At 41.6% G+C, this 27358-nt stretch overlaps 1 protein-coding gene across 27 annotated transcripts in view; it reads right to left on the bottom strand.

Annotated features, from left to right (window-relative positions):
- The window catches only part of DOCK9 (dedicator of cytokinesis 9), a 234727-nt gene that overhangs the window by 78379 nt on the left and 128990 nt on the right, over positions 1–27358 (bottom strand). For 13 of the 27 annotated variants that reach the window (XR_008318483.1, XM_053304835.1, XM_053304831.1 and 10 more), the window contains 14 exons: positions 26810–26902; positions 24715–24838; positions 23739–23860; positions 22049–22135; positions 19798–19887; positions 16839–16954; positions 16612–16681; positions 16399–16524; positions 16092–16163; positions 13292–13438; positions 11222–11305; positions 10531–10642; positions 10165–10206; positions 7685–7863 (listed from right to left, as the gene is read on the bottom strand). Coding sequence is in view for 26 of the 27 variants with exons in the window: in XM_053304835.1 (XP_053160810.1) it covers positions 7685–7863; positions 10165–10206; positions 10531–10642; positions 11222–11305; positions 13292–13438; positions 16092–16163; positions 16399–16524; positions 16612–16681; positions 16839–16954; positions 19798–19887; positions 22049–22135; positions 23739–23860; positions 24715–24838; positions 26810–26902 (1464 nt within the window). In the remaining variant the exon portion in view is untranslated. The remainder of the gene's footprint in view (positions 1–7684; positions 7864–10164; positions 10207–10530; positions 10643–11221; positions 11306–13291; positions 13439–16091; positions 16164–16398; positions 16525–16611; positions 16682–16838; positions 16955–19797; positions 19888–22048; positions 22136–23738; positions 23861–24714; positions 24839–26809; positions 26903–27358) is intronic. The other 14 variants (XM_053304841.1, XM_053304844.1, XM_053304851.1 and 11 more) reach the window with 2 other exon arrangements.

Below are 27358 nucleotides of genomic sequence, written 5' to 3'. Positions count from 1 at the left end.
TAATGTGTGCACTTGCCAAGCTGACTGAGCAGCCTTTGTTATCACCAGAAGCACAGGTAAGTATACCGGTTGAGCCACATTTGACTTTTTCATAAAACTTATATACAGGGTCATCCAGATCACTAACTTTCCATTTCCAATCCAAACCAAGCACCTCTGCCATCTCCGCAATTTGGAGATGATGGGACTTCATTTCCTCTGTTGGGGAAATTGATCATACCATTGGGACATCAACTTTTGGGTCCAAATTGTGACCTGTTGATACTGATTCTGAAGAGTCAATATCATAGTCATCACCTGAAGACACTGGCTCTGCAGAACGAGCCCCAGACTTGCTAGTGGAAGATGAACAGGAGCTGGAACCCACATTCTTATCAGTTCCTGTTCCTGCAGTAAACTGGCGCTTGAGTATTTCCAGTGCACACTTTCTTTCCTGTATCACGTTCCAAACACGTCTGTGTAGACATAGACATTTGTTTCACTGGTTTGGGTACCAACAGCAGCAAGGATGCTTGTACACCAGCATCTTGACCCACACAGATCAGTCTCCTATTTTGTGTAGTAACAGGTACAGTGTACTGAGCAGCAGTATCTTGAATCAAAACTCTTCTTGGAGGAGTCATTTGAGTAGCAATTTGTCTTGTCCTATCCACCCACAGCACAGTACCTCCAGTGGCTGTTGCTGGTGGCTATCTTATGTTTCTTTTAGATTGTGAGCCCCTTAGGGACAGGGATCCATCTTATTATTTCTCTGTGTAAGCCGCCCTGAGCCATTTTAATAAATAAATAAAATAAAATAAAATAAAATAATAGGAGGCTCCACAACTCTAGGGGGAGTCATCTATGTTGCCATCTGGACCAATTCCATATGCCTTCTAGCTGCCTTCCATTTCCTAAATTCCACATAGTCAGTTGGGCGCATAGAGGTGGAATTTGTAGATGCATCACAACATCCACCAACAGGCACTAAACCTGTCCCACAAACCCCAGATCACAAGGGGGTAAATGAAGGTGTTTTCCAAGAATGACTCTTCTTCCTTAATATCTAGACCATGGCTTAAGAAGCCCTCAAAAGTCAAGGGAGTACTGTCATTCGACTCCAGCATGGTGAGGATGTTCTGCTCCACCTTGGGGTTGAAAAGAGTTTCAGTGTTGTCAGTGGCATCAATGTCGACATCAACCACCACTGGCAAGCAGTCTCTCCACTCTGACGTTGACACTGGGGTTCTCGGCATCAATTGAGATTGGTGAGGGGTAGGTGCATGTGACAGAGAAGCTGCTCGATGCTGAGGTGTCAATGTCAACATTGCAGCTTGGGTTCCCCTTTCCAGCATCGATTTTGATGGCGATGGACATGATAGGCACTGTAAGCTAGACGGACATGGAGTTGTAGTGCTTGGCACTAACTTACGCTTTACCCTCCATTCACTCTTCTGCCTGTGTTTTTTCAGGGGAGGAGAGTCCGAGCCATCCTCTCACCTGTGCTTCCTTATCCTTGTCAGGATGGCAAGAAGTGTGCCCCTCAGGAACTCTCAGCTCCTTAAAGGGAGAGTCCCTTGATGCCAATGGTGTAGGGGATTTAGACTGCATTTGGAATGCCGTTCCCGATGCTGACTTCCAAGTTGCCATCAGCTCCTCCAGAGATGTGGAAGCACCCTTTGGAGTTAGGGCTTCCTTCAATAACGCTACCCTGAAGCATACAGCTCTATTTTTAAAAGTTTGTTTCGAGAACGAGCTGCAGACAGAGCATGCAGCCACATTATGCCCTTCCCCCAAAATATATGAGACAGCAGTCATTACTGTCCATAATGGGGTTCTTCCTCCTACACCAGGTACACCTCTTGAAGGTGGTCTTTTTTCAAGCCCTAGCTGTAGGGCTTGAAAACGACATTCCATAGTCATACACTTTAAATCACTTTGCTGAGGTACCAATGTCCGTTACACAAAGCATAACCTTTTCCAGTCTGAGTCATGCACAAGAAGTTACAATTCATCCAAAGGATAGTCCAATAACAAGTCCAGTCACAGTCCAAGTCAAAACCGTTAAATTTAACCACTAAAATATTTTTGAGGAGCCAAGAACTAATGAAGAACTGAACGCATTGGCAGTCAGAAAGAAACCAAATTATAAGTCGCCAAACTGCCAATATGAGCAAGCGTGGGACACATACAGTGGAGGTTGGTCAGTGCCATGAGGAGCTAACACATTTTGCTCAAAGTGTTCTGCGCAGGCACAGAACCAATTTTTTATGGATGTTACTGGATCATGAACCAGATCCCATTATCCTCTGCTACACACCACCCTCAGTACCCAGAGCAGCCCCTGTTCACCATGTATCCCGCATTACACAAAACATCCTTTTACCCTATAAAACTGGTCAGCTTCAACCCTTCCAAACTGCACAATCTCTGGGATCCATGTTAGATCCATATCTGCTCCTTCACCATCACACCCCAACTCTGCACTGAGGATTCAGGCTACTCTTCCTTCACACCAGGACAGGTAGTGCATGGGGCGCGCCACACACACACACACACACACACACACACACACACACACACACACACACTTTTCAGGGTCCCTTACATCTATCTTTTTACCATCAAAACCAGGCTCATGAGCAGCAGCCCTCCATAAAGCAAAGGAATCAAGTTGGGGTCTAAAACCCAGATGAACAGCATGGCCTTGGCTTAAGTACCAGTTCTTATGTGAGGAATGCACACTCATGAGAGTACACTCTTGTGAAGGACAGTTATCACAGGGGCAAAGCCTATGGAACGATAGTTTCCAGCCAGTCTTACCACCCAGGGATATCTATCAGGAGTCCCTCTAATTAAAAGCCTGCCCACACATCCTGTTTTCTCCTCACCCTTCCTTTTAATAAAGACCCCAGTAACTTTGAAGCCATTCAGTTTCCTCTCTCCACGGGTTTCTTGGCAGTGTGGGGAACTCCTTCCTCCTCCAATTTCACATCCTGGTTCCTAGCAGCCTCCCACAATTTACATAAGCTGACCCTCAAACATGTCTCATGCTTCCCTCCTTCAGAGTCCAGAGATGGGACTTGGCCCTTGTATTTGCATTCCACTGAAGGATTGGCTCCTGCTACTCTGAGCAGCAAAGGATGCAGTTTCCTTTCCCTTCCCTTTTATTTTAAAGGCACCATATCACTCACCCACTCCTATTTCTCCTCCCTGCCTTTGCCTGCAGTAGCCATTAAACCCATAGTAATGGGTTAACATAGTAACAGCAGAGGAAAAGCATTGGGCTTGGACACATGTTCACCTCTCTATTCAAGTCACATGGAAATTCTTTCATTATTTGTGACAAGCCTCTTACTTTGTACTCAATAAAGCCATTTATTTTATTTTATTTTAAAGCCTGTGGTTCTGATTTTTTTTTTTTTTTGAAACTGTCTGTTTTAATAAGGGTTCTGCTTGCAACACTTCCCGAGCAGCCTGCACATTGAAGGTGATCCAGAACTGCCCATTTTATACCATGGAACGTGTGAGCCAGGCACAGAGTTTGAATTGGACTAAGGCTGAAGGGCCAGCAGAATTCCTCTACCCATTGATTCAGTCCCCCCATGAGCTGACAAATTGGCAGAGGTGTCTTAAGAACCTCCCCTAGTGTAAACAGCAACAGATATTTTTGTGAGCCCTCCCTTATGTACCTCAGGTGCACATTCCCTGAAACTTGTCCCATTAATTTCATTAAAACTGCTATGATCTAGTGACTGGAGTAGCCTCTCTCATAACTGTAACATTGGAAATGGAGAGAGATTACACACATACAAATACAAATTTAAGTGTTACAGTTAGGAAAACAGGCCACTACAGTCACTTGCTCACATCAACACTCAGTTACTCATAAGGAGTCTTACTGAAATTAATGGGACAAGTTTACTTACTAATTTGTTTCAGAATTAGTGCTAGTTTTCTCAAGTTTGTCAGTAAGCCTGAGGGAAGGGTAACGCTGAACTTCATCAACCAATCAGAATCAAAGGAGGAGGGTCTTCACCCTTCTCCTCCCCTTTAGCAGCAGACACATTGGCTTTAAGCCAGCAATCCTCAGATGGGGAACAAATAGCACATCTGCAGCATGGGGAGGCAGGAGGACTCTGAGTAACCCACTGGGAGTCTTTTAAGCAGTGGTGGATCTTATCTATGGGCAAAATGTTGTCTCTGCCTCCATTTTTGTGTGCCTACTGCCTCCCTCTGTTGTTTCCTGCTGCTCTTGCCTACAGCCTGATACTGCTTTAAGAGTGAGGTGGGTGATGGTAGCAAAGAACCAATGAAAACCCACAGATCTTTCAACATATTAATATTAATAACAAAGCAGGAGCCAATAATCATGCTCACGTTTGTTTTTGCAAAGTTGGCAGTCCTAGGATCGCCCTATAAACCAATCAGAGAGAGGCTAGGCTGAGTGACTAGTCAATTAGAGTGCACTGGGGAAGGGTCTTTTCCTTTTAGCTACTCAGAAGAATCCAATCACCATTTTGTTAGTGAGCAAGTAGGCTGGCTGGCTGTTGGTAAGCCTGATCTTTTGCTGGCTTCTTTGTGTTTGTTTGGAGGAAAAGAATACAACCTCTGCTTTCTCTCCCTTGCTATCTGATCTGTATGCAAAGCATTATGGCCTATTCCCAGAATAACATGCCATAAAACATTGGAAGGAACAGCAAACTGTAAGACTGAATTAATTAGATTAGAAACTGACGTAAGTTATTTTATGGCATATGCATGGATTTCTGAGCCCCAAATTCTTTTTTAAAAATTGCAAAAGTGGCTTTCCATGTGGGTGTGGTTTAGAGCAGGAATCAATTCTGTTGGAAGGAAAATAATTTTTAAAATCCATTTGCTATGCAGAGAGCTAACTAGGGTTTTCTCTGGATTGTGGGCAGTATCTGTAACATTAATATGTTCACTATGTTATGGTTCATTGGGCAAGGATTAAAGAAACAATCTCTATAATAAAACAAATGTTTTATTGCTTGCTAGATGGACACCCAGGCTAAGTGGTGTGCACCCAAAGTGGGCAGAGAGTGGCACCCAGCTGTTCAGCAGGCTTCGAGTAGTGAGAGGGTGTCCTCATACATCTTTGTTTCCTATGGTGTCCTCTAAGTTACAGAAGATGATTCATAGCTGCAGCAAGCATCATTGAAAAACCTATGATTGTTCTATTATCTCTGTGTGCATTTTTAAATACACAGGAAGAGCTGCCCTTGTAACTTCAAAATGCATTTCTTCTCCATTATTGTAGCTGGTCTCTGCTTTACCTGTGGCTTAGATAGATAGATAGATAGATAGATAGATAGGATAAACTTTATTACAGTCTTTGACCAGTACAGTAACATGAAGGAAGGAACATAATTTCACACCCATGCAACAAAACAGTTTTATGAATATTCAACAATACAGTAAATTATTCCACTACATTAGTCATTAGATGTTGTCATATATTCATAGCCATTCAACAAAACTTAGCTACGTTGTAAGTAGCATTGGCTTGATGGTCTAAGAGAAATTAAATATATACTTCATCTTCTCTGCTGGTATGTCCTTAATCAGTGGTAAAATTAACACGAGTCCCTAAAGAAATTACAATGTAATAAAACATTACCCACATCCCCTATGACCTGTGCATCACATGGCATTCAGAATAATAAATCTTACCATATGTACCATATAGAACCACCAAGGGCAATATATAAAAGCGGGCCAGTGCAAATGCTCTACAGTACTTAGGAGTAATTAAGAGCTTGACTTATAATCAGCTGGCTTAGTACTTAAAGCAAATCTCCATATTTTAAGTCATTTCAGGGTCTTACTTATCTCCTTTTGCCATTCCATATCTAATATTATTTTCTTTACAGCCTTTTTTGCTTGTTCATAGCCCAGAATTTGCAGCATTTCAGGAGAAAAGCTATAAAAGGCAAGCTTTTCTTTAAAAGCTGATTTTCTCCATGACTGGAAGTTATCTTCAAGTATCAGTGGGGCCAGCTCCACTGGATATAATACCACTTTCAATCAGTAATTAAAGATGGCAATCCACATCTGGGTCTCTACACGACTTCCAGTTCCAATCTTAATACTGTATTTGCGATGCATCTAGGGATTTGCATAACTGATCTTGAAAACATGGATTGTACCGTCTCTACCAGGGCAACATTAGAGTAAGGTCCCAATTGTGCACCGTATAGTAGCTGTGCCAATACTTTTGCCTCAAATTGTTTCAGGACCACAGGGACATATCACTCTCCCTTGGTATGATAGTAGGATAGGATAGCCAAAGCACTCCTCTGTGCTACTTCTAAGGCATAATCTAAGTGTGCATCTTTCCGTCCAGATGAGTGGAAGATTATTCTTAAATAGTTACAACAGTGTACCTGGTCTATTTTATTGCCATAAACAAACTAACTATTCTTCTTAATTCTCCTGGCAAAGGTAATTACTTCAATCTTTTTGCAATTTATCAACTTTTCATCCTCACAAAATTGCACAAAGGATCTTAGGGCTCTTCTTAGCCCTACAACAGACCGAGAAAGGATAACCTACAGAAGCAAGGAGATATGCCTATCAGCTAACTTGTATTGTAGCAGAGAACAGCTACAAAAGATGGGACTCTTTTGTCAAGATGTTGTATCATTGAGTTAATATAGTAAAGTTTATATAGTAATGAAATAATAACAGGACAAGCACACAGCCTTGTTTGACTCCTCGTATTGTTGGGATTGATCATTAAATTGACCTTGTATGCCACATCTGACTCTCAATTTGGTGTTACTATATAGCTTATGTGTCAGCAATAGGAGTAATTTTTTGATGTTAGTTGCCAATAGTTTCTTCCATAGTCTCTCTCTAGGGATAGAATCAAAGGCGGACTTTAGATCTGCAAAAGGCCGCATAAAGTGGGATCTTAAAACAGTACACATTTCTCCACCAGAGTTGCCAGAACCTAAGGGGTATACTCGTGGGTTTTTAAAAAGCCAAATCTGGCCACCTAGTTCTCCACTACGTGTTGCAGAATCACCACTTGATCTATGGTAGATCTTCCTGAAATCTCTTCAGATCGTATAAATCCTTTGCCTTTTACTTTTACGTGTATTGCCTGTGCTTCCTCCAGAGTGGTGCACATGGTTACATTTATCCTCCCAACAGCCCTATAAGGAAGGTTATACTGAGAGATAAGTGACTGTCCCAGAATCACCGAGTGAGTTTCATGGCTGAATGGACATTTGAACTTGGATTTCCCGTCTAGACCAGCACACTAACCACTGTTCCACTTTGGCTCAGAGTTCTTTCTTGTTGTTGCTATTTATTATTAGTAGTGTTCATTTTTGAAATAATCAGGCAGACAGCTCTGCCCTGGTGACCAGAAAACATTTACTCTCCACAGAAGCAGCCTTTTATTGCTTGGTCTGTGCTTTACTTGTGGCTTGTACAGGTTCGTTTCCTGTGTGTGTGCACGCTTGCGCTTGTGTTTTGATTGTGCTGTGTTACAATACAAATCTACACATCTCTCACTACTTGTGGTTCTGCCCATAACCTAGCAGCATCTAGTACCCCACTCCCTAGTTCCAGGAACCACCAGTAGCCACTGCCTGAGTATCCCTAGAGCTACTGGTACCCCTCTTTAAATATACAAAACTAGTTCAAACAAAAATTATAGGGAAAACTTATTTACCCTAGAAGTGTATCTTTCATCAAAAGAATGCTTTATCATCAAATTCTTCAGAACACTGATGGCAATTTGACGAATGTCTCTGAACTCTTGTAATGCATTTCCCACCTCTCTGAGGAGCAGTCCTACCAAGAAGTGATGCTTGCAGAACTCATCTGACAAGGAATAGTCAAGCTGAAGATCTGAAAGGAAACATGAGACTTGAAGAATATAATCTATCACAGCATATAATCCAATGACATTTATCACAACTGTCACAATATTCTACATGCTCTCACTTGTGTTTTAGTTCAAACACTGTGAACTATAAATAACTCCTATTCACAAGAATCAGCACAAATACCAAGAAATGTATCTAGACTCAAGATATAAACACAGCAATCAGTATTTATTGTACACATGCAGATTTATTTAGTGAATAAACGATGTCCGGGTTCCTGAAAAGTAGCTCAGCTTGTGGTTGGCTGTGACCTAAGCAAACCTCTTCCATGCTTTATATGCTGCTACAGAGCCACATTTATGCCTTTTGAAGAACACAGAAGACAGCCACTCTTCCACAAGAGTATATGGATCACTACAAGCAATTTTATGACAAAATGGAGCATGCTGTTTATTTAAACACACAAACACACACACAATAGCAACCAAGAAATTCAGTAGCTAGTCCAAGAACTGGATACATGGCTAGTGAACCTCTACTTCCTCTGTTGGAAAAAATCCAGGGACCAGCAACCCTAAATTTGATGTTAGCTTCCAATAATTAAGATAGGATCAATCCCATTACCATAACATTTTAGGGATCTTTACCATGCTTTTATAGTTTAAAAGCAGAATATCATTTTGCAGCAATGCTGTAAGTTGAAAGAAATAATCTCACAGTGCACTTCAGTAAGCATTCGTGCTAGCCACAGATTTCCAGGTAATATGGTAAAATGAGATACAAACAGCATGGCAAGAACAGCTAAAATGGCTTTTATGGCTATAACACAGGTTGATGCAGAAGAAAAGCGAAAAGAATAAAAATAATCTCACACCCCTAGCACAAATAGTTCCTTTAGGTGAACTGAATGTCCCTCCACCACAAACCACTGTGGGGGAGACTGATACTGCATCTTGGGGACCCAAAAGATAAATTACTTCCTCAGATCACTGGTCATTTTCTACAAGGCTCACTCCATGGACAAAATTTCTATGAGTCTAATAATACTCTTGCGGTGCAAAAAAAAAAAAAAAAAGAGTATGTGTGTGTGGGGAACATGAATGTGTAAAACATGGAAGTTGATAACAAATTATTTTAATTCTTATAACTTGATATTTTACCCTTTAGAAAAAGTATTGAACATTCATGATTTGAAGATAATATTAAGGGTTACTATCAATTGTCAAATAGCCAATACTCTTCAGGAAATTTGAGTCACTCAGAAATAGGTTTACAATTCATCCTCTACTTGCTGCTCAAGTCAGCAGAACGTGCTGGTATAAGAGAGAGTGAGAGTGTGCGTGCACACACATGTGCACATAGTCTGTGTGCCTACCAGTGTGATAAGTACCCTGCAGTGTGGAAGGAGGCTCATGTCGGTAGGAAACTCTTCCCTTCACAAACCCATCTGATTATAACTGTTGTAACATTTAAAAATACCAGTAAAAATTGTCAGAGCAGGATTCTGCATCCCACCATGCTATAAAAAACAAATATCTCTCTCATGACTGTTCAGGTTATCTCTTAAAATGTTATAGAAAATGTTCACTAAAGCTAAAGAACCAGAGATTTCCAGGTGGAGCAGCCAGTCAGTGAAGGTGCAGCTTTTGCACAGGTGTCTGCTGAACACAGCCATCGTTTTTCCAATATATTGCTTCCAGAGCCTAGTTCAACCTACATAAAAGTTCTAAAATTTAGGACAAGAATTGATTGATTTGCATGTGTTGTGGGATTATTCACACAGTAGATCAGTAGAGTGAAGAGGAGAAGGAAATTCAGATCCCTGCTCAAGCATGAAGTGCACAAGTTAACCCTGGGCCACTTTCTTCCCCTCAACCTAACTTTAATAGACAAGCTAAGATCCAGAGAGGGTTTGGGAATGCCAAGAAGGACTTTTTATTTCCTTTCTTTTGAGTATTATAAAATGCCATTCACTGCAAAAGTATCTTGCAATGCCAATGGTGACAATGTTGTTCAAGAAAAAAGCTCAAAGCACTCTGGGAGCATGAAAGTGGTTGTGCAGTTTTTGGGATCACAACTATAACAAAACAGCCAACTCTAGATTTTTTGGCTAATGCTAGAATAATAAAAGTAATGAAAAACTTTCCAGAAATTTATAATATGTTGATGTATTTTCATTTTGTTTAGCTCATTGTGTCAAATTTATTTTAAAAAAATTCTAGGATGACCCACAAGTGGAACTACTGTACATTCTTCATTTCTGCATGTCACATTGTTTTCAAACTACAATAGTTTAGAAGCAAGCAACACACCTCACACGTACCTATATGAGTGTCATAGGACTCCACTGTTGGTGAAAGAAAAGCTAATTCAAAAAAAAAAGAAGCAAAGTAGGGCAACACCAATAAATAGTAGATAGGGATTTTTTTTAATGTTGCACAAAGAAAGGAAAACTGATGAAGGTTCATTGTGCCATACCGTTCCTCCCCCCCCCCCACTTTTTTTTGCCAAGACTGAAATACCTGTATTTTTTACTGCATCACTGTAGGACATCAATTAGAGAAAATTGTTAGAGCAAGACAAATCTCAGTATGCATTTCTTTAAAATCACATAAGATTTGGAGATGTTTCTTAGAGGCAGCTTTGACGTTTCAGAAATCTCAAACAAATATTTCATGTGTGAATTTACCTTGGTATCTCTGGATTCTGCCTTTTCCAAACGGCATAGGAAGATTCAAAGGAATATAGTGCTCATGATTACACACTACTCGAAGAAATTCAAATTTGAACTCAAAAAGGGTCTGCAAAATATGTTATGGTTATTAGACATGTAATGTAACAGGTTATTAGACATATAATTTAATTTAGCATATTTTATGCAAAAAGACAAAAAACAGATTTTTGTTTTGGTCATCAGTTCCAGCTCCTAGAAAAGCTGGATTAGTCCCCATTAGCACTGGCACAGCTACCGATTTCCATACAAGGCCTTTCGATATCACAGGGACAGTGGTAAGTCATGGCACATGATTTATCTGTTGGCTGCATAAGAGTATTATAGATCTAATTTAAAGACCTAATTTTTGAAACACTTAGCAAATCTTTTCCTGCAACCAGTTTAGAAATGGTGCAATCGCATCTACCTTCTGAGATCAGACGGATTTCCGTTGGTGAGTGGGGAAGGGAGCTAGCTACTGGACATGCACTGGAAAGGTATTTAATATAACAAATGGGAGAGGGGACTTATGTACATGCATATGCGCGCGCACACACACACACACACACACACACACACACACACACACCCCAAACACGAAACAAAAGCCGGAACAGCAGCAGCAAAAACATTTCTCACAGGAGAAACCATTTCTCCAATATTGTACCTTTGGGTCTCCGGGAGCAAAGAAGCTGATATAGTTATTAATTTGCTTGAACACAAATCCTCTGTCCATAAAGGTGAAACATCTCTGCCAAGGGGGGAAAATACTTTGTGAATTCTCAAGGCAGAACATATAGTAAGTTATATTCTCAACACTGTTTGTATGGGTCAACAATTGACATTCAGACTAAAGTCAAGAGTATTGAATAATGTCACAAGTGCAATTGGGGAGGGTGAATTTTTGCCAGTTTCCTCCTTCTCTCTACAGCCCTTTGTGTCTCTGAAAGTATGTCCTATTTTCATTGTGGGATCCTCAGAGACATATTTTCAGGAGACAAAGAGGGCTGCAAAGGGAAGGGCAGGATCAGCAAAAGCTACCCTGCCTTGCAAAATATATTCCACACACATTAATCTAGATTTTGATCATTCTAAGTAACCTGGGACAGCATACAGAAGCCAAAGACAAAACATCTTAGCATTAAGTATGTGTTTATAAATTAAAATATTAATACACAGAAGTTACACTGATGTCCTAAATGTGAACTATATATTGTTAAATATTTTCTAAACTTTTTTTAAAATTTACACTTACCACATATTTCTACCTACTTCTGCAACTCAGGCTGTGCCCCTCCTTCACCTCAGAGGCCAAGAGAACCACCAAATGCCCTGTGAGGAGGAGGAGAAGGAGAAGCAGCGGCTACCATCAGCAAGGAGAAGTGTCACCATTGCCATCTCCACTTGCTACTGCTTCTCCAGCTACGACTGGCCCTAGGGATGTGTGGAACCAGTTCCATTCAAATTCAGTTCAATTTGAACTGGGCCGGTTCTACAGGTTCGAGCTCAAACCAGACCGAAAACCAAACCAAAAAGGTGTGCCAGTCCAAATTAGAACCAAACTGACCCCAATTTGAATTGAACTGGTTCAGCGGCTCAAGGGGTGTGTTTGTAAAGGGAAATCCAGTGAGGAGTCCCCTTACAAGCAACGGAGAACTCTGCTTTTAAAAATACTTCTAATGGCAGGCGAAGGGGGCTTTTGAGAGGGCACCTTATCACAGGTGGCACCAGTAGTGGCTCCTCTAAACCAGGTCTGGAGCTCCCAGCAGCATGACTCAGTAATGCGCGGAGGCCGGAGCTGGGCTGCACTGCTAGGAGCACCGGATTTGGTCTGTACTTTGGAGAAGCCACCACCGGCACCACCAGTGGTAAGGTGACCTCTCTCCACCCTCTGCCTCCAGCCACCATTAGAAGGATTTTAATGGCAGGCTTCCCCTTTGCTTGTAAAGGAAGATCCTCACTAGATTCCCCTTTACAAGCATCCCTCTCGAACCAAACTGGACTGACGAACAGAACTGGGGGTTCAACTTGAACCAGCTCACGGACTGGCTTGTCCAGTTCTAAATTGATTCTAATTCCAACCAAACTGGTTGGTTCCATGCATCTCCTAACTGGTTCCATGCATCTCCTAACTGGTGCCTCTGACTCTAGTAGCACCACCAACTGCCCTATGAAGAGGAGAAACCATGAAGGCAAGACTCTGTTTACTGTTATTATTTTAATCAATGTTTCTGAGAGTCTTGTTGGGTGATAAGCAAGGTAAAAATGTTTTTCAGTCAGCCAAGGGTAGAACAATGTACCATATTACCAGATATATTTCCAACGAGGAACATGTGCTCTTCTCTACAGTGTAATGACAATCAGTATTAATTGACAAAACACATCCTAACTGCAAGGATTGAACAACAGTGTACCTATCTGTTAGTGTTGCTCACAATCAAATGTATGGAATTATGAATCACTTTTAATGGCAAAATATTTAATCTTATATGGTCTGCTTTCTTGACATAGATTTATGTCAAACCGAGTTTCCATAAACAAGGCCTGTCTTGCAGAGGCAAGATGCATCATCTAAGCCATGGAGCACCCACAATGCTTGGATTCTTTTTATGATAATGAGCAGTTTGGGAGCTCTGTTACGAGTAACTGCTAAAGAGAAACTCTCATAAAAACTGAGGCACTTCTGGGTTTGAATACCTGGCATCTTTAGAAAAGGCTGACAAAGAAACATACTCACTTTTATGAAGACAGCAAGGCTATGGTTTGCATTCTTTGAAGCTTCTGAGTTATCTTTATATTTTTGAGTAATGTGTGGCATCAGCATGTTGACAACGGTTTCTACAGCATGGTGGTAAGAAGCAGGAAATCTCTGATTTCGTAACAACTAGTAACAGAACAGAAACAGAACTGAAAGCTGGGACTTACAAATGGAAACAGCAAAAACATTCTTAGTCAATATATGAAGGGGACCCATTTGAAACAGTTTCAGGAGGTCACTACAATTTTTAATATTGTCCACTCCTTTTCTGCAACCTGACAAGTGATCAATCTGGACAGGAATTGGTTCAAGTAGCAGATTTAGTATCCATGGATAGAAACAATAATACCAATGGTTTGTTTGTTTATTTATTTATTTGATTTTTATACCGCCCTTCCGAAATGGCTCAGGGCGGTTTACAATTAAAACAGAAACCATTAAAACCAATAACAATTAAAACAGAAATATAAATATGAACACCAATTAACAATTAAAACATCTTAAAAAACAATTAAACTATCAGTACAATTAAAACTCTAGAAACCAGGTTAATGTTAGAACAATTAAAACTAATTAAAAACCCTGAAAGGCCAGGCCAAACAGATGGGTTTTAAGAGCTTTCTTGAAGGTCAGTGAGGAATTAAGACTGCAAATTTCTGCTGGGAGTGCTTTCCACAGCCCAGGAGCAGCTACAGAGAAGGCCCGCCTCTGAGTCACCACCAAATGAACCGGTCGTAACTGGAGACGGACCTCTTCGATGACCTTAACGTGCGGTGGGGATCATGTAGAAGAAGGTGCTCTGTAAGATATCTCGGACCCAAGCCGTTCAGGGCTTTAAAGGTAATAACCAGAACTTTGTATTTTGCCCAGAAACCTATCAGCAGCCAGTGTAACTGTTTCAAAAGAGGAAAAATATGGTCTCTCCGGGTTGCCCCAGAGACCAATCTGGCTGCCGCATTCTGAACTAAATGAAGTTTCCAGACTACGTACAAAGGCAGCCCCACGTAGAGTGCATGGGCGCAGCTGTCGAATCAGCCGAAGCTGATAGAAAGCACTCCTGGCCATGGCCTCCACCTGAGATACCAGGGTGAGGCCTGGGTCCAGGAGTACTCCCAAGCTGCGCACCTGCTCCTTCTGGGGGAGTGTAACCCCATCCAGCACAGGAAGATCTAATGCACCCCTCAGATTCTGAGCACCTCTGTCTTGCCTGGATTCAGCTTCAGTTTGTTATCCCTCATCCAGCCCATTACTGCCTGTAGGCAGGCATTTGGAGAATGAGTGCCATTTCCTGAAGATGAAAAGAAGTAGATTTGCGTGTCATCAGCATACTGATAACATACAGCACCAAAACTCCTGATGACCTCACCCAGTGGTTTCATGTAGATGTTAAAAAGCATTAGTGACAGAATGGAGCCCTGAGGAACTCCATATAACAGCTCCTGTTTTGAGGAGCAACTGTCACCAAGCTCCACCATCTGGAATCTACCCGAGAGACAGGAACGGAACCACTGCAAGGCAGTGCCCCCTATCCCCAACTCCCCCAGGTGATCCAGAAGGATACCATGGTCGATGGTATCGAATGCCGCCGAGAGATCCAGAAGAACAAGCAGAGTCACACTCCGTCTGTCGATTCCCCGGTAAAGGTCATCCATCAGGCCGACCAAGGCTGTCTCAACCCCACAGACAGTTCTAAAGCCAGTTTGAAATGGGTCTAGATAATCAGTTTCCTCCAAGACTGCCTGGAGCTGGTCGGCCACCACCTCTCAATCACCTTGCCCAACCAAGGGAGATTGGGGATTGGCCTGTAACTATCCATCGCTAAGTGGTCCAGGGAAGGCTTCTTTAAGAGTGGTCTAACCATTGCCTCCTTCAGACAGGGGGGCACCCTACCCTCCCTCAGTGATGCATTTATGATATTAACTAGGCCACCTCCAACAATATCCCTGCTAGATAGAAGCAGCCAAGTTGGGCAAGGGTCCAGAGAACAAGTGGTAGGCTGCACCACCCCAAGCAGCTTGTCCACATCTTCAGGAATCACAGACTGAAACTGATCCAATCTAATACTGCAAGAGGGATTGCTGGACACCTCCTCCATAGACTTTGTAGAAATAATGGAGTCCAAGTCGACTCAAATACAGGAGATCTTATTAGCAAAAAACCCATTAAAGGCATCACAGCAGAGCAACTCCGGGGACTGACTGGAAGTAGAAGGAGCAGAAACCAAACTCCTCACAACCCTGGATAGCTCTGCCGAGCGTGAACCTGCGTTTGTGGTTAAAAAACCTTATAACTAGATAGTATGACAGAAAATATCTTGGCTTATGCAATTGATTTAAACTCCATTATTTTTCATGTTAGGTTATGTTACAATATAGTTTAAAAGAGAGCAAGAAATTATGTCAGATTTAATTAGCATTGATCAAAACTGTTAACAAGCAACTAACTTGTTTCATTGATTTCAATGGTACTCAGTGATGGCGAATTAGTCTGGGTGCTGCCCATTATTTTGAAAATAACAAGCGTCTATTTACAGGCATCTGGAATAGGAAGCATATTAAAGATTTAAAGCAGATGGATATATTTTGGATCTAAGTTTCCTAACATCTTGCAGTTTGGTACTCTTTTAAAAATCTAAACACAAAGTTCAGAACTTCAATTAATCGCTAGTTCTGTTATGATAAACACTTCATCTCTTCCCCCATCCCCAAGATGCCTTGTAAACGTAAACATCGGTGAACTTAAGGATTAGTTACACATATGTACCTTTCCATTTACATACCTTTATTTTAGCATTTTCTATCAGATGCTGGGCCATTGATTTGATGAGAATTTCAAAGAAAAACCCGGAGTACTATTAAACAAAATGAAATGAGAACATTTTATATAAACGATCCCTTACAACTTGTGAAACTATTTTCTTGACAGTGATAAAATGTTTTATCAGTATAACATTGTAAAAGGATTAAGGATCAGTATAACATAAGTAAAAGGATCTGCCTAAAAGGATTTTTTTTGTCTGAGAATAGTGGCTGCAGTAGTCCCTGACAATACCAAGAAGAGTGATGAAGGGTTTTTTAAAAATATACCTTAAGCAACTTGTTGCTTGTAAGGAAGTCAGCAGATGGTTTCAAGATGGTTGTCATAGATTTGGCAAGTTCTTCATGTACGGTCTTATATTCAGAAGCAATATAAGGCTCTGCTTTGTAAGCATACTTGAAGAGGGAAAAATGAAAATAGCATGTGAATAGGCATATTTTAATGTCACTACATTTGACTCAAAATATTTGTATGATTTTTACCTTGACATAGGACCTCAAGTAGCTCTCCAGCCCTCCATCATGGCACTGGGCAACTACATGAATGATGACCCTAAATGAAATCAGCATAAAACTTACCACAGTAAATCATTGCTATCAGAGTCTTTCTAAAGTCAAAGATTAGCACACTCCCAGGAATTTAACATTAAAGCATAATGTTTAAGCATTATGCGGTTAAACTCATGGGATTCTTGCATCAAATTAATTACCTTGTTACATTCACTGCAACTTCTTCCTGAGTTGCTCTAGTAAGGACTCGAAACAACTGGTTTAAAATAGTAGGCAGAAAAGCTATCATTACATGGCCTTCCATAGCATGAAGACTCTAGGATTTAAAAAAAAAGAAAAGAAAATCAGAATCAAATACAAGATGAAGGCCACTTTTGGACATAGCCATGGGTTGACAAATCCGTGGTTAATCGGTGAAACCTGGCATCATCCCACAGATGACTGGCAACCTCCGGTTTCTGGGGAAAGAGCTCCTCCCTTTTTCTGGTCCACTGAGGCCGCATCCACTCACATTGCCCAACTGCAGGCAAGGTTGTCATCAGAGTGGCGGCTGTTGGCCACAATCATCAAGGGGGCAGTGCCCAGCACGATTGTTCCCTTTCTACATGAACCGCTCGCAGCAGGGAAAGAGCATTTAAACCATTTAAAATTACATTTAAACCCTTTTCCTAACGACACTTGCACTACCACACTTGCAAGAGCCCCACAGCCAAACTGTCTTGCACAAGCACTATTACTGATAACAGGGGAATGGAGAGAGGCATTATTTTTTCTGTTACTCTGGAAAGGAATCATGACGGCTTCCTAGGAGGGGATGTGTATATGAGGGTAGGCAAAGTATCCTGTGGTCTGGTCCACTGTGACAAAGGATGCTCTTGAACTCATAGAATCGGGTCAGCAGTCCAGGAAGCCTCCACACACTCCTGCCCTTTTGTTGGCCTGCCAGCCGGGGATTAGCCCTCTCATGAAAGGGTCAGTCTACTAGGGAGGACCAGAGGCTCCATGAGCTTTGGGTCTCTGTGGGACTGCACCCTCCTGAGTTAGGAATTCCAACTATAGGGGCCTTTGCTGATGTGAGGCTCCCAGTATATCTGTTTAAAAACATACTCCTTGCCTTCCCCTCTATATTCAATCCCTACAGCCTCCCAAAGAATCCGGGCTGCTCTATGTGTCCCGAGCTTCAATGTGGGTTCAATCTAGCAAGGTGAGGGATTTGCTTCTAGGAGACATTCAGAATTCCCAGTCTGGGATTGGTATTGCAGTATATGAAGATTGGCTGCCACAGGGAATCATGAGTGAGGGGAGCCGCCATTTTCAGCTATCCCTAGCAAGCCAGGTGTCCATTCTGGGTAAAAATCAACATGCATGCATCAAGGGATGGCCAGACTGCCAGAGTGAGTGCTTTCACTCTGGCTGTCCACCAGTCTCTGAGACCTGGAAAGGAGTTGGTGTGGTATCCTTACCCAGGGCTTGAGTGGATCTAGCAAGGGGGCTGGGTAGTGACAGCCCTCCAGCCCGTATGTGTGTCTCTATGACTTGCCACTCTCATGAGGCAGACAGAGCTGGAGTGTCTCTGGCTGATCTGAACCACCCTCTCTATGGTTTTGGCAGCAGCCTCGGGTTACGGCAGTGACAGAATTCAAGTGACACAATGCCACCTTCAAACCTCTGTTTGGAGCAGCCAAACTCACTACAAACAGAAGGTTCAGATTATGGTTTTAGCTCTAAAACCTCTTGTAACGAAGCTGCAGTTTCACACATTTGGATGACCACAAAATGGAACTTCAGGCTTGTATGCCTCCTGCTTGGCATTATGTGTGAAAGTGGCCCATGTGTGAACTTTGTTTGTTCATTTGTTTTAAAATAGTACCAACATTAAATCAACACTCTAATGTTACAATCATAAAGACTTTTGCTAAGAAGCAAGTTCGTCTACAATTAGATGAGCTTAGAATTGTAATTCAAATATAACTATGTAAATTGTGTGCTGCGTACATCTAATTCTATTTCATGCCTTTCCAGATTAGACAGAGGAGTGTGGAGGAATCACTTTTTTGTGAGAGCCTTGTTAAAATTTGTTGTCTATGTTGCCTATAGTGGCAAGGAGTGGTGGTGGTGTGGCTGCAGTGTTAAGGCTGTTTTATGCTCCAGCCACAGTCCTGAGAGTCAGTTGGTGGAAGAAGGCAGCAGAGAAGAAAGTATATCTTTCAAAGACTGATGTGGAGAGGACATGAAGAAGCAGAGAGAGCTAAAGCACATGACAGAAGACAAGAGGGAAAGCTGCTAAAGGTAGACTGAAGATCTACAGCAGGGCTTCTCAGCATTGGGTCCCATGTTATTGGACCAACTCCCATAATCCCTAGTCCCAGTGGCCTTTGGTTGGGGATTATGAGAGTTGAAGTCCAACAACATCTGAGGACCCAACGTTGAGAATCCCTGATCTACAGAATTCTTCAGAGGTATTTCCTGGGAGTAGTACTCTGTCAAAAGAGTCCGTGCCTGCATCAAGGGAGAAGCTATCCATCAGCTAAGAGAATTTCTCAGCATTGGGAATGTGCAGCCAAGGAGCCAACAAGAAAAAGAGGTGCATAAAGGAAGACGGAGGTTCTTCAGGAGCCATCAAGGGTCACGACATCAGTTTAACAGAAGCCAAAGTCTGCCTGACAAGAGCAAGAGGAACGTAAAAGTTATTTTACATTATATTAACCCATACTCAGAATATAATACCTGATATGTCTGAATAAAGACAAAACCGTCAGTTTTAAATTACAAAACAGGTTTGTTTTAAACCTTACTGAGTTACTAGTGGTTCTTCCACGCCTAAAGACAAAACTACCTACAAGTTAGGGTTGGAGGGGTTTGGTAATCCTGAAATACAGGACTGATAAGAGCAGGAACATCTCTGGTGGAGACTGAGGGAGTTCTGGGCAGGGTATCCTCATCATGTGGGCTTACAGGTGAGATCCTCCTATGAGATCAGACGTTTTTCAATATTTTTAGGATTGTCTAAGGAAAAGTTATCACACGGAGCTAAAATGCAATTAATGGGATAGGAAATAATGTAGCAATTTTTCTGTGATTTCTGAAAGTGAGATTTTAAATGACAGTTCTTTGCCTTTAATAGTGCTGATCTGTGCCCATCATGTAACAATTTTATACCTTAAGATACTTGACAAGGTCAGCTGCTATGGCTTGAGCTCCAGACTCAGTTTTTTGACAGTAATGGAAGAAATTGTTTAAATGTTGGTCCTAGGATGAAAAACAAGTAAAGTCAGTTAATACAAATTTTAATTTGATTGATCAAACACACTATTATAATACATCACCAAATTTAATTTGAAAAGAATCTAATGTAGAAATAGGCCCACATGCCTTTACTGTATAGCACACATCAGTCAGCAGAGTTTGGAATTTGAGAGGCACGAGGCAAGAGACCCGGGTTCTCAGCAATTCCATGCTTCCAGACATAAGTTGTTATAGATCAGATCTTGTCATGGATAGTTAATTCTGGATTTATATACCTATTGGCAGGGCTGAGGAAATCCACTTGTCTACTAGTCTGCGACAAGTGAAAAATGATGCCTGATGAGTGAAAAAATTCTGATCAATATATTTTATTTTATTTATTTAAAACATTTCTATACTGCCCAAAACTTGTGTCTCTACATACCAACATAGTTCAAGGCCTGGCAACCTTCCCTGCTGCCCCTGCTTCTTTCTGGTCTCCTTGGAGTAGCAAGGAGTCCTTAAGGAATGCGAGCCAACATAGCTGTGATTAGCAGCTACTCTGGCTAATTGAACACATGGAGGAAGCAAGGCAGTGGGAGGAAGAGCTGAAGGAAACTCCCCGCTTCACAGGACGAGGCACAGCTGCTTGCTCTCTGAGTTCTTGCATGGTTTTTGTGCTGGCTCTGGCAGGCAGCAGCAAGTTTTGTCTTGGGCAGAAGTGCTTCCTCCACACACACCCCACTTCTTCTTCTTCTTTTTTTAAATGGTGGTGGGTGCTGCCATCCCCTTTACTGACTAGCCACCCAGCAATCGAGACAGGAAGGCTGACCCTGGCCAGTAAAGACAGGCCACAGCCTGTAGCTTCCAAGGCTACCTGCGAGTCCCTTCCTTTGAAATACGTTGGCTTGGCACCCACAGCCTTGGTGTGTTCACAAACTTCAGCAGGGCAAAGTGGAGCTAACTGTGGGAAGGCTGGCCTCAAGACCACGAGCTTCCTCTGGAACACATATTAGAATATTCTGGAGTGAGCAGTAGTGCATTCAGCTAGTGGCAGGATTGCCCATGAAGAACTTAGTGTCTGCAGCTCAGTGGGAAGCATGTTATTTAGATTTTTTTCTAAACCAACACCACCCACCAAAAACCAACATTTCCGTGTGCATATTATGAAGTTTAAAAGTAGTGCATTCAGTTAATTTAAGTGGCAGATACCAAACTTGGCAGATACCAAATTTGGTATCTGCAGCTCTGGGGAAAACGTTTTATTTAGAATTTATTTAGTGTACCACCATAGCTCAAGGAATCATCTGACTAGTAAAATTTTTGTCCGGCTGGTGAACTGAGCCAACATTTCTTCACCCTTGCCTACTGATCATGTAGTAACACTGATCAAGTAGCATAAACCCACCAGTTTTATTAGTTCAGTGTGCTCCAACCGCTAAGAAGGGAAAAAAGCAATCATGCACCAGAAGACCAACAAATAATTTAGGCTTCTCTCCTTGTCTCTTTGGCTTGTCCATACAAGTTTGGTTTATCCAACAAGTCCACCACACTAATAGCTGATACTGTCGTCTAAGTCAGGATGAGCACTGAACTATCCTCTTTTTTGGAGAGGAGAGTTCGTCTTGTGGTAGCAAGCATGACTTGTCCCATTAGCTAAGCAAGGTGGCATTTGAATGGGAGACTTGATGTGTGAGCAATGAAAGATATTCCCTTTAGGGGATGGAACTGCTCTGGAAGAACAGAAGGTTTCAAGTTCCCTCCCTGGCATCTTCAAGATAGGGCTGAGAGATTCCTGCCTGCACCTTGGAGAAACTGCTGCCAGTCTGTGTAGACAATACTGAGCTAGACAGACCAGTGTCTGACTCAGTATATAGCAGCTTCCTATGTTCCCCTTCTGACAAATCAGTTATGTGCCCGCAGGTTTTCCTTGAAAGATGTAATGGCCAAGAGAAGCAGCAAAAAGCTTCTTAAACCACTCAAGTACATCTCAAACTACTGCACAACATTTTTTATTGCTTGAAATCCATTGTTTTACTAAATGGGGGCACATTTTACAATCTTTAACCATGGAAGTACTACAGATTTTTCTATAGTTGAAAAATTATTAAAACTGCAGAAGTCACCTGAAGATACCACCAAATCAACAACTCTGTTAAAAAGAAGTAGTGGAAAAAATAGATACCTGTGTATATACAGTGGAAACTAGATGTGTGGAAATCTTTAGTAGTGGCTTGCCTCCATCTACCCATTTAATTTCGGGACTAGAATGCTGTATATACATAGAGAAAAAAGAAAATTAAGGTATGCAAATCTAAACACAATTTTGCTTATGTGCCGAGTGTGAACATTTGGAGCTTCTTTGTAAAACTAAAATGATATAAACAGATAAATAAATAAAACCCACAAATCAGTTACTTATAAAAGCAATGGCTACATTCTCTGCAGCTTTACAAGGGCAGAGCAAGGAGTTCAGCCCACACAGGGAGTCAGGACATTAGGGCTCCACAACCCAATGCAGAGGAAGGGGGATCAGGAAGCAATTTTCATTTCTCTCCCCTCCCTACAAAATCCCTGTATGCTGCCAGAAATATGTCGCTCAAAGTTGCACGTCTCTCAGGGACATATTCCTAGCAGCAAAAATGGCTTTTGCAGGGAGCAGAGAGAACAAAAACTACTTCCCAATCCCCCTCCCTGCATGTTGGGCAACAGAGCAACATTGCAGCCAACTTGTTTCCTGGCTCCTTGTGAATTATGCGCTTGGAAAGCTGTGGAGTATGTAGGACATTTTATTTTATTTTAAGCTGTGAAAAACAGATATCTTTTTGAAAAAGACCACATGGCTTATAACCAGGTGCGTAATCTATGTATAATCTTTAGCAAGTTTCTTTAAAAACTATTAAAAGGAAAACAAAGGTACAAATACAATTCCAGAAATCCTTGATTACTTCTCTGTTATTAGGGCTGTTATACAACGAATTCATAAAACACTCACAGTTGTTTTACGCTAGGCATTTGCCTGGATCGTTTCAGTGCACTGAAACAATACAGGTGGCCGCATCCGAATCGTTTTGGCAAGGATGAGTAGTAGCATAAAGAATGAGGCAAATCGTTTTGGCAAGGATGAGTAGTAGCATAAAGAATGAGGTCCTTACCTGCTCTTCAGCTACCCTGGTCACGGCACTGTCCTTCCCAAAAGGCAGTTGTGTGATTGTGTTGCAGAAGTGGCATGCATATGGCCATGTGTGGCGGCCATTTGCATGGTAAGCATGGTGTTGCTGACCACACAAATGGCCACCATGATGCAGCCACGCGCAGCCTTTTGGGAAGGACTGCGCTGCAAAAGGAACAGCAGCAGAATGGCAGCATATGGGCAGGTAAGGACCTGTGTGACTCGTTCTGAAAGCTACTGCTCTCCACCACGCCGACACACGTCTACCTGAAATGATTCAGGCACATCCCATTTTATGCCAATATTAACTACGTAACAACTTTATAATGCTTAATATTAATGGGAGATTTTCAACAACACTGAATTAAAAACAGATTCTAAATGCATGGCTTTTGTAGGAAGTACCTAAATTCTTTATAAGAGCTGAAAACATTTGCATCATTTCTGTATACAAACAAAATATTTCATTGTTGTGTATAACATACATGATAGTGAACAGATAACCCCTTTTAAAAACTTGGACTGCACATACTTGGGCAGTTTAAGATCTTATACATTCTGGATACAAAGCAAAATGTTTATACTATTAACAATATTGTCGTTAACAATATTAAAGATTTGTTTCTTTACTACTATTTTTGCAATTCTGTTTTGTCATGATAAAACACAAAATGTTGTTTTAAAAAATTCAAAATTGCTTTACTTTGCCCATGCCAGGTTCTTGATTGTTGAGATATCCAGATGGAAGATTAGCAGATACTGGGATATGTTGTTCATTTGTCACAACTCTGCCATCTTTTAAAAGTTGAAGCCAAGAATACCCCACTACAAGAAATGAAAAGAGAAACCATTTTATTAAATATATATGCACATCTCAAGTATATCTTAACATAAACTCATCCAGGCACTCTTGATGCATTTTTGATGAAAGGTATGAACTAAAATATTGTCGATATTTAAGAAGGGTTCTACTCAGTAGAAAAAAGCATATATGCTTTAATCCCAGTTCACTGTTCTACTCACAGTAGCTCTTTCCATGACAAGCTGAATGACAAGTTGCACAAGCTAACACAATTTTCCTTCCATTCATGTCAGGAGCTATCATGAGTGGAGCAGTAAGCAGGGATTCAAGCCATGGACAGCATCCAAGTTAAGTTACTAATGACAAACTTGTCTATGATTTCAATTGTGCTTGGGGTAGCATCTATATGAATTATCCTAGATGCTGCCCCATATTCTTACTTTAAAAACATTAAGCTTCAGTTTGTTTAAAAGAGCAAAAGTAACACATGTCCTAGCAACCAGTTTGAGTTAAGGAAAGTAAACGTGTTTAGCACTGAACTCTTTCTTATAAGAAATCAAGATATCAGAGAGCCAGTGTGGTGTAGTGGTTAGAGTGCTGGACTAGGACCGGGGAGACCCAAGTTCAAATCCCCATTCAGCCTTGATACTAGCTGGGTGACTATGGGCCAGTCACTTCTCCCTCAGCCTAACCTACTTCACAGGGTTGTTGTGAGAAGAAACTCAAGTATGTAGTACACCGCTCTGGGATCCTTGGAGGAAGAGTGGGATATAAATGTAAATAAATAAATAAATAAAAAGAATGACTACTGAATTTTCGCATACTATTGAAGTGTTTGACTTTGAAATAAATGGATCACACTAAAACTATGTCATACCTTGTGTTTCAATGATATCTTTCTTCTTGGTAGTCCCTTTGCTTGAATTATCGCAGCTGACATGGTAGAAGGTAAACAACAAATGGTGTTTTTCATGTAGCTGTGTGGGCAACTCTATTTTTACCTAAGAGTAAAACAAAAAACAAAAAAACTTGTTCGGTTACAAAAAATATTTGCTAGTAGTATACACAAGAAATAAACATGTATATATGCATCAATGTTTCCTATAGTATAAACAAAATTACCTTCAGTGCAATTAAAAAGGAAAGCTTATAACAGCAAGATCATACAATGGTTGCAATCCTGTTCTGTTAAAAATAGTGGAAGTGAACTGCATCCAGTGCTTAAAGCAAATCAAGAGGGATGTGAACATCTTGCATGAGTAGAATGCCCCATTCATTTAAAATGGAGAAAACATATCTGAGCATGGATGCATGTGCCGAGTTCCCTCTCTTAAAGTGAATGGAAAAGCTCTTGATGCAGAGGTGCATGTCTGCACACTCAAATGATTTTGGGTATTCAGTAGGGGTGTGCAAAGAGGTTTGATGTTGAACTGGTTCGGTTTCAAAGTTCAAGGTCGAACCGAACCACCTCGTGTTCGGCCCCAGCATGGACCAATCACACCCACTGATTCGCAGACCATTTTCGTTTTTTTAAAAAAATTACCTTTACTCTCCTCGGGGGAGTTTCTGGAGGCAGAGGGAGAATACGCAGAGGTCCCCCCCCCCCACCGCCGGCCTTCCTCATGCCCCCGTTGGCCGATTTGGCCAGTTTTTGGCCTTCACCCAGCGGCCATTATGGAGCCCATGCTCCCGTGCACTTGGCATCTGCGTGGCCCAGGCCACGCAGAGGCCAAATGTGCAGGCACGCAGACTCCGTAATGGCCACCGCACCACCGGGTGGAAGCCAAAAACCGTCCGAAGCGGCCGAGGGGGGCATGAGGAAGGCCAGTGGGGAGAGTGGGAACATCCGCGGATTTCCCCTCCCCGCCGGCTGCCTCCAGGAACTCTCCCAAGGGGAGTAAAGGTTAATTTTTTTTTATTTAAAAAAAAACTAAAATGGTCCGCGAACCCCCCTGGACCGGACCGAACTACGGGTTCAAGGGGGTGCCGGACTGAACCAGGCCAGCCGGTTCTGTGCACATCCCTTGTATTCAGCAAGAAATCGATGAACAAGGTCAGCTTGTTTGCATGATTTCAGCTTCATAACAACAAAGTGCTACCCATAAAGTTCTAGTTATATATAGTTAAAAAAGTTATATTTCAAATATGAGCATGTTAGGGCCAGTGCAAATATGCAGCTAATTACCAATTAGAATTAGAAGAATTCTCTTCAACACACCAACCTTTGTATGCACAGGACAATTTTACCATGGGGTACATTCAAACATGAGATTCTTCCACATTTATACATCTTCCATATTTACACACACGCACACACAAACACTCACTCTATTGGTCCAGCTTCTGACTGCTCACAAAGCAGCATGTCAAGTCTAATGGCATCATTAATGAAAATGTGACCTGGTCTCAGGACAGCCACGTCCAAGAAAGACTGTGGGTCCTGCATATTTGGATCAGTTCCATGTTATAACTTATTGAAATACAGTACTATTTATATTGCTGTTTTGCTAAGTACTTCAAGCACTTGACATACATTATTGCAGTACTCAGAACAGTACTGTAAAAAGGGGCTAGTATTGTTACTGCCCAGACACCTAACGGTGCAGCAGGGAAATGACTCAATTAGCAAGCCAGAGGTTGCCGGTTCTAATCCCCACTGGTATGTTTCCTGCACTATGGGAAACAACTATATCGGGCAGCAGCGATATAGGAAGTTGCTGAAAGGCATCATCATCTCAGACTGCACAGAAGGAGGCAATGGTAAACCCCTTCTGTAGTCTACCAAAGACAACCACAGGGCTCTGTGGTCACGAGGAATCGACACCAACTCAACGGCACACTTTGCTTTATTATTACCCTCATAACTGGCTTGAATGAATTCATGAAATTTGTTATTCTATTTCAAAGTATCATTTTCACACTTATTGTATTTGGGAAAAAACATTAAAATGAACAAGTATAAAACTGGGTACCTCATCATAAAACTCTGGGTTTTGGTGGTGATGCAGAACAGTAGCAAATGCTTGTCTTGTAAATATTGGTCCACCTGGTCTGCCGTAGATACACTAAAATCAAAGAAAAACACAGACCAACTTAACAGTGTTGTGCTTCATGTAGAGAGTTTATTTAAAATATTTACCCTCCTGTTGTACAAATCTTAGGGAGCCCCAAACCAATAAGGTTCCCCAACACCAAAGTAAAAGCAGATATTCATTATATTAACAAAACTGACTTCCAGAATAACTTGCAAAACATAACGGCTTCATAGTTTACCTAAAGCTGATAAAAACTATTTTCCACCAAGAAAATGCATCCAGAGTCACAGAGCTAGTACATCTTAGCCCTGTCCTGTTTCAAAACTCTTATTTACTTTACTAACAAGTACTGAACAGTCTCTCTTTTGAGGAGCTCTGCATTCATCACATTCCTGCTTCAGTCACTGGGATCGCTAGTTAATGTCACCAGAAGGTGACTGAAGGCATGTTGTGGGGGTAAGCTGTTTCATCTGGCCTCTTCCCTCA

The sequence above is a fragment of the Hemicordylus capensis genome, chromosome 3 (genome assembly GCF_027244095.1).
Source record: "Hemicordylus capensis ecotype Gifberg chromosome 3, rHemCap1.1.pri, whole genome shotgun sequence".
Taxonomy (NCBI): Eukaryota; Metazoa; Chordata; class Lepidosauria; order Squamata; family Cordylidae; genus Hemicordylus; species Hemicordylus capensis.
Note: the sequence above shows the minus strand (reverse complement) of the source record. Positions and strands in the feature narration are given on the sequence as shown.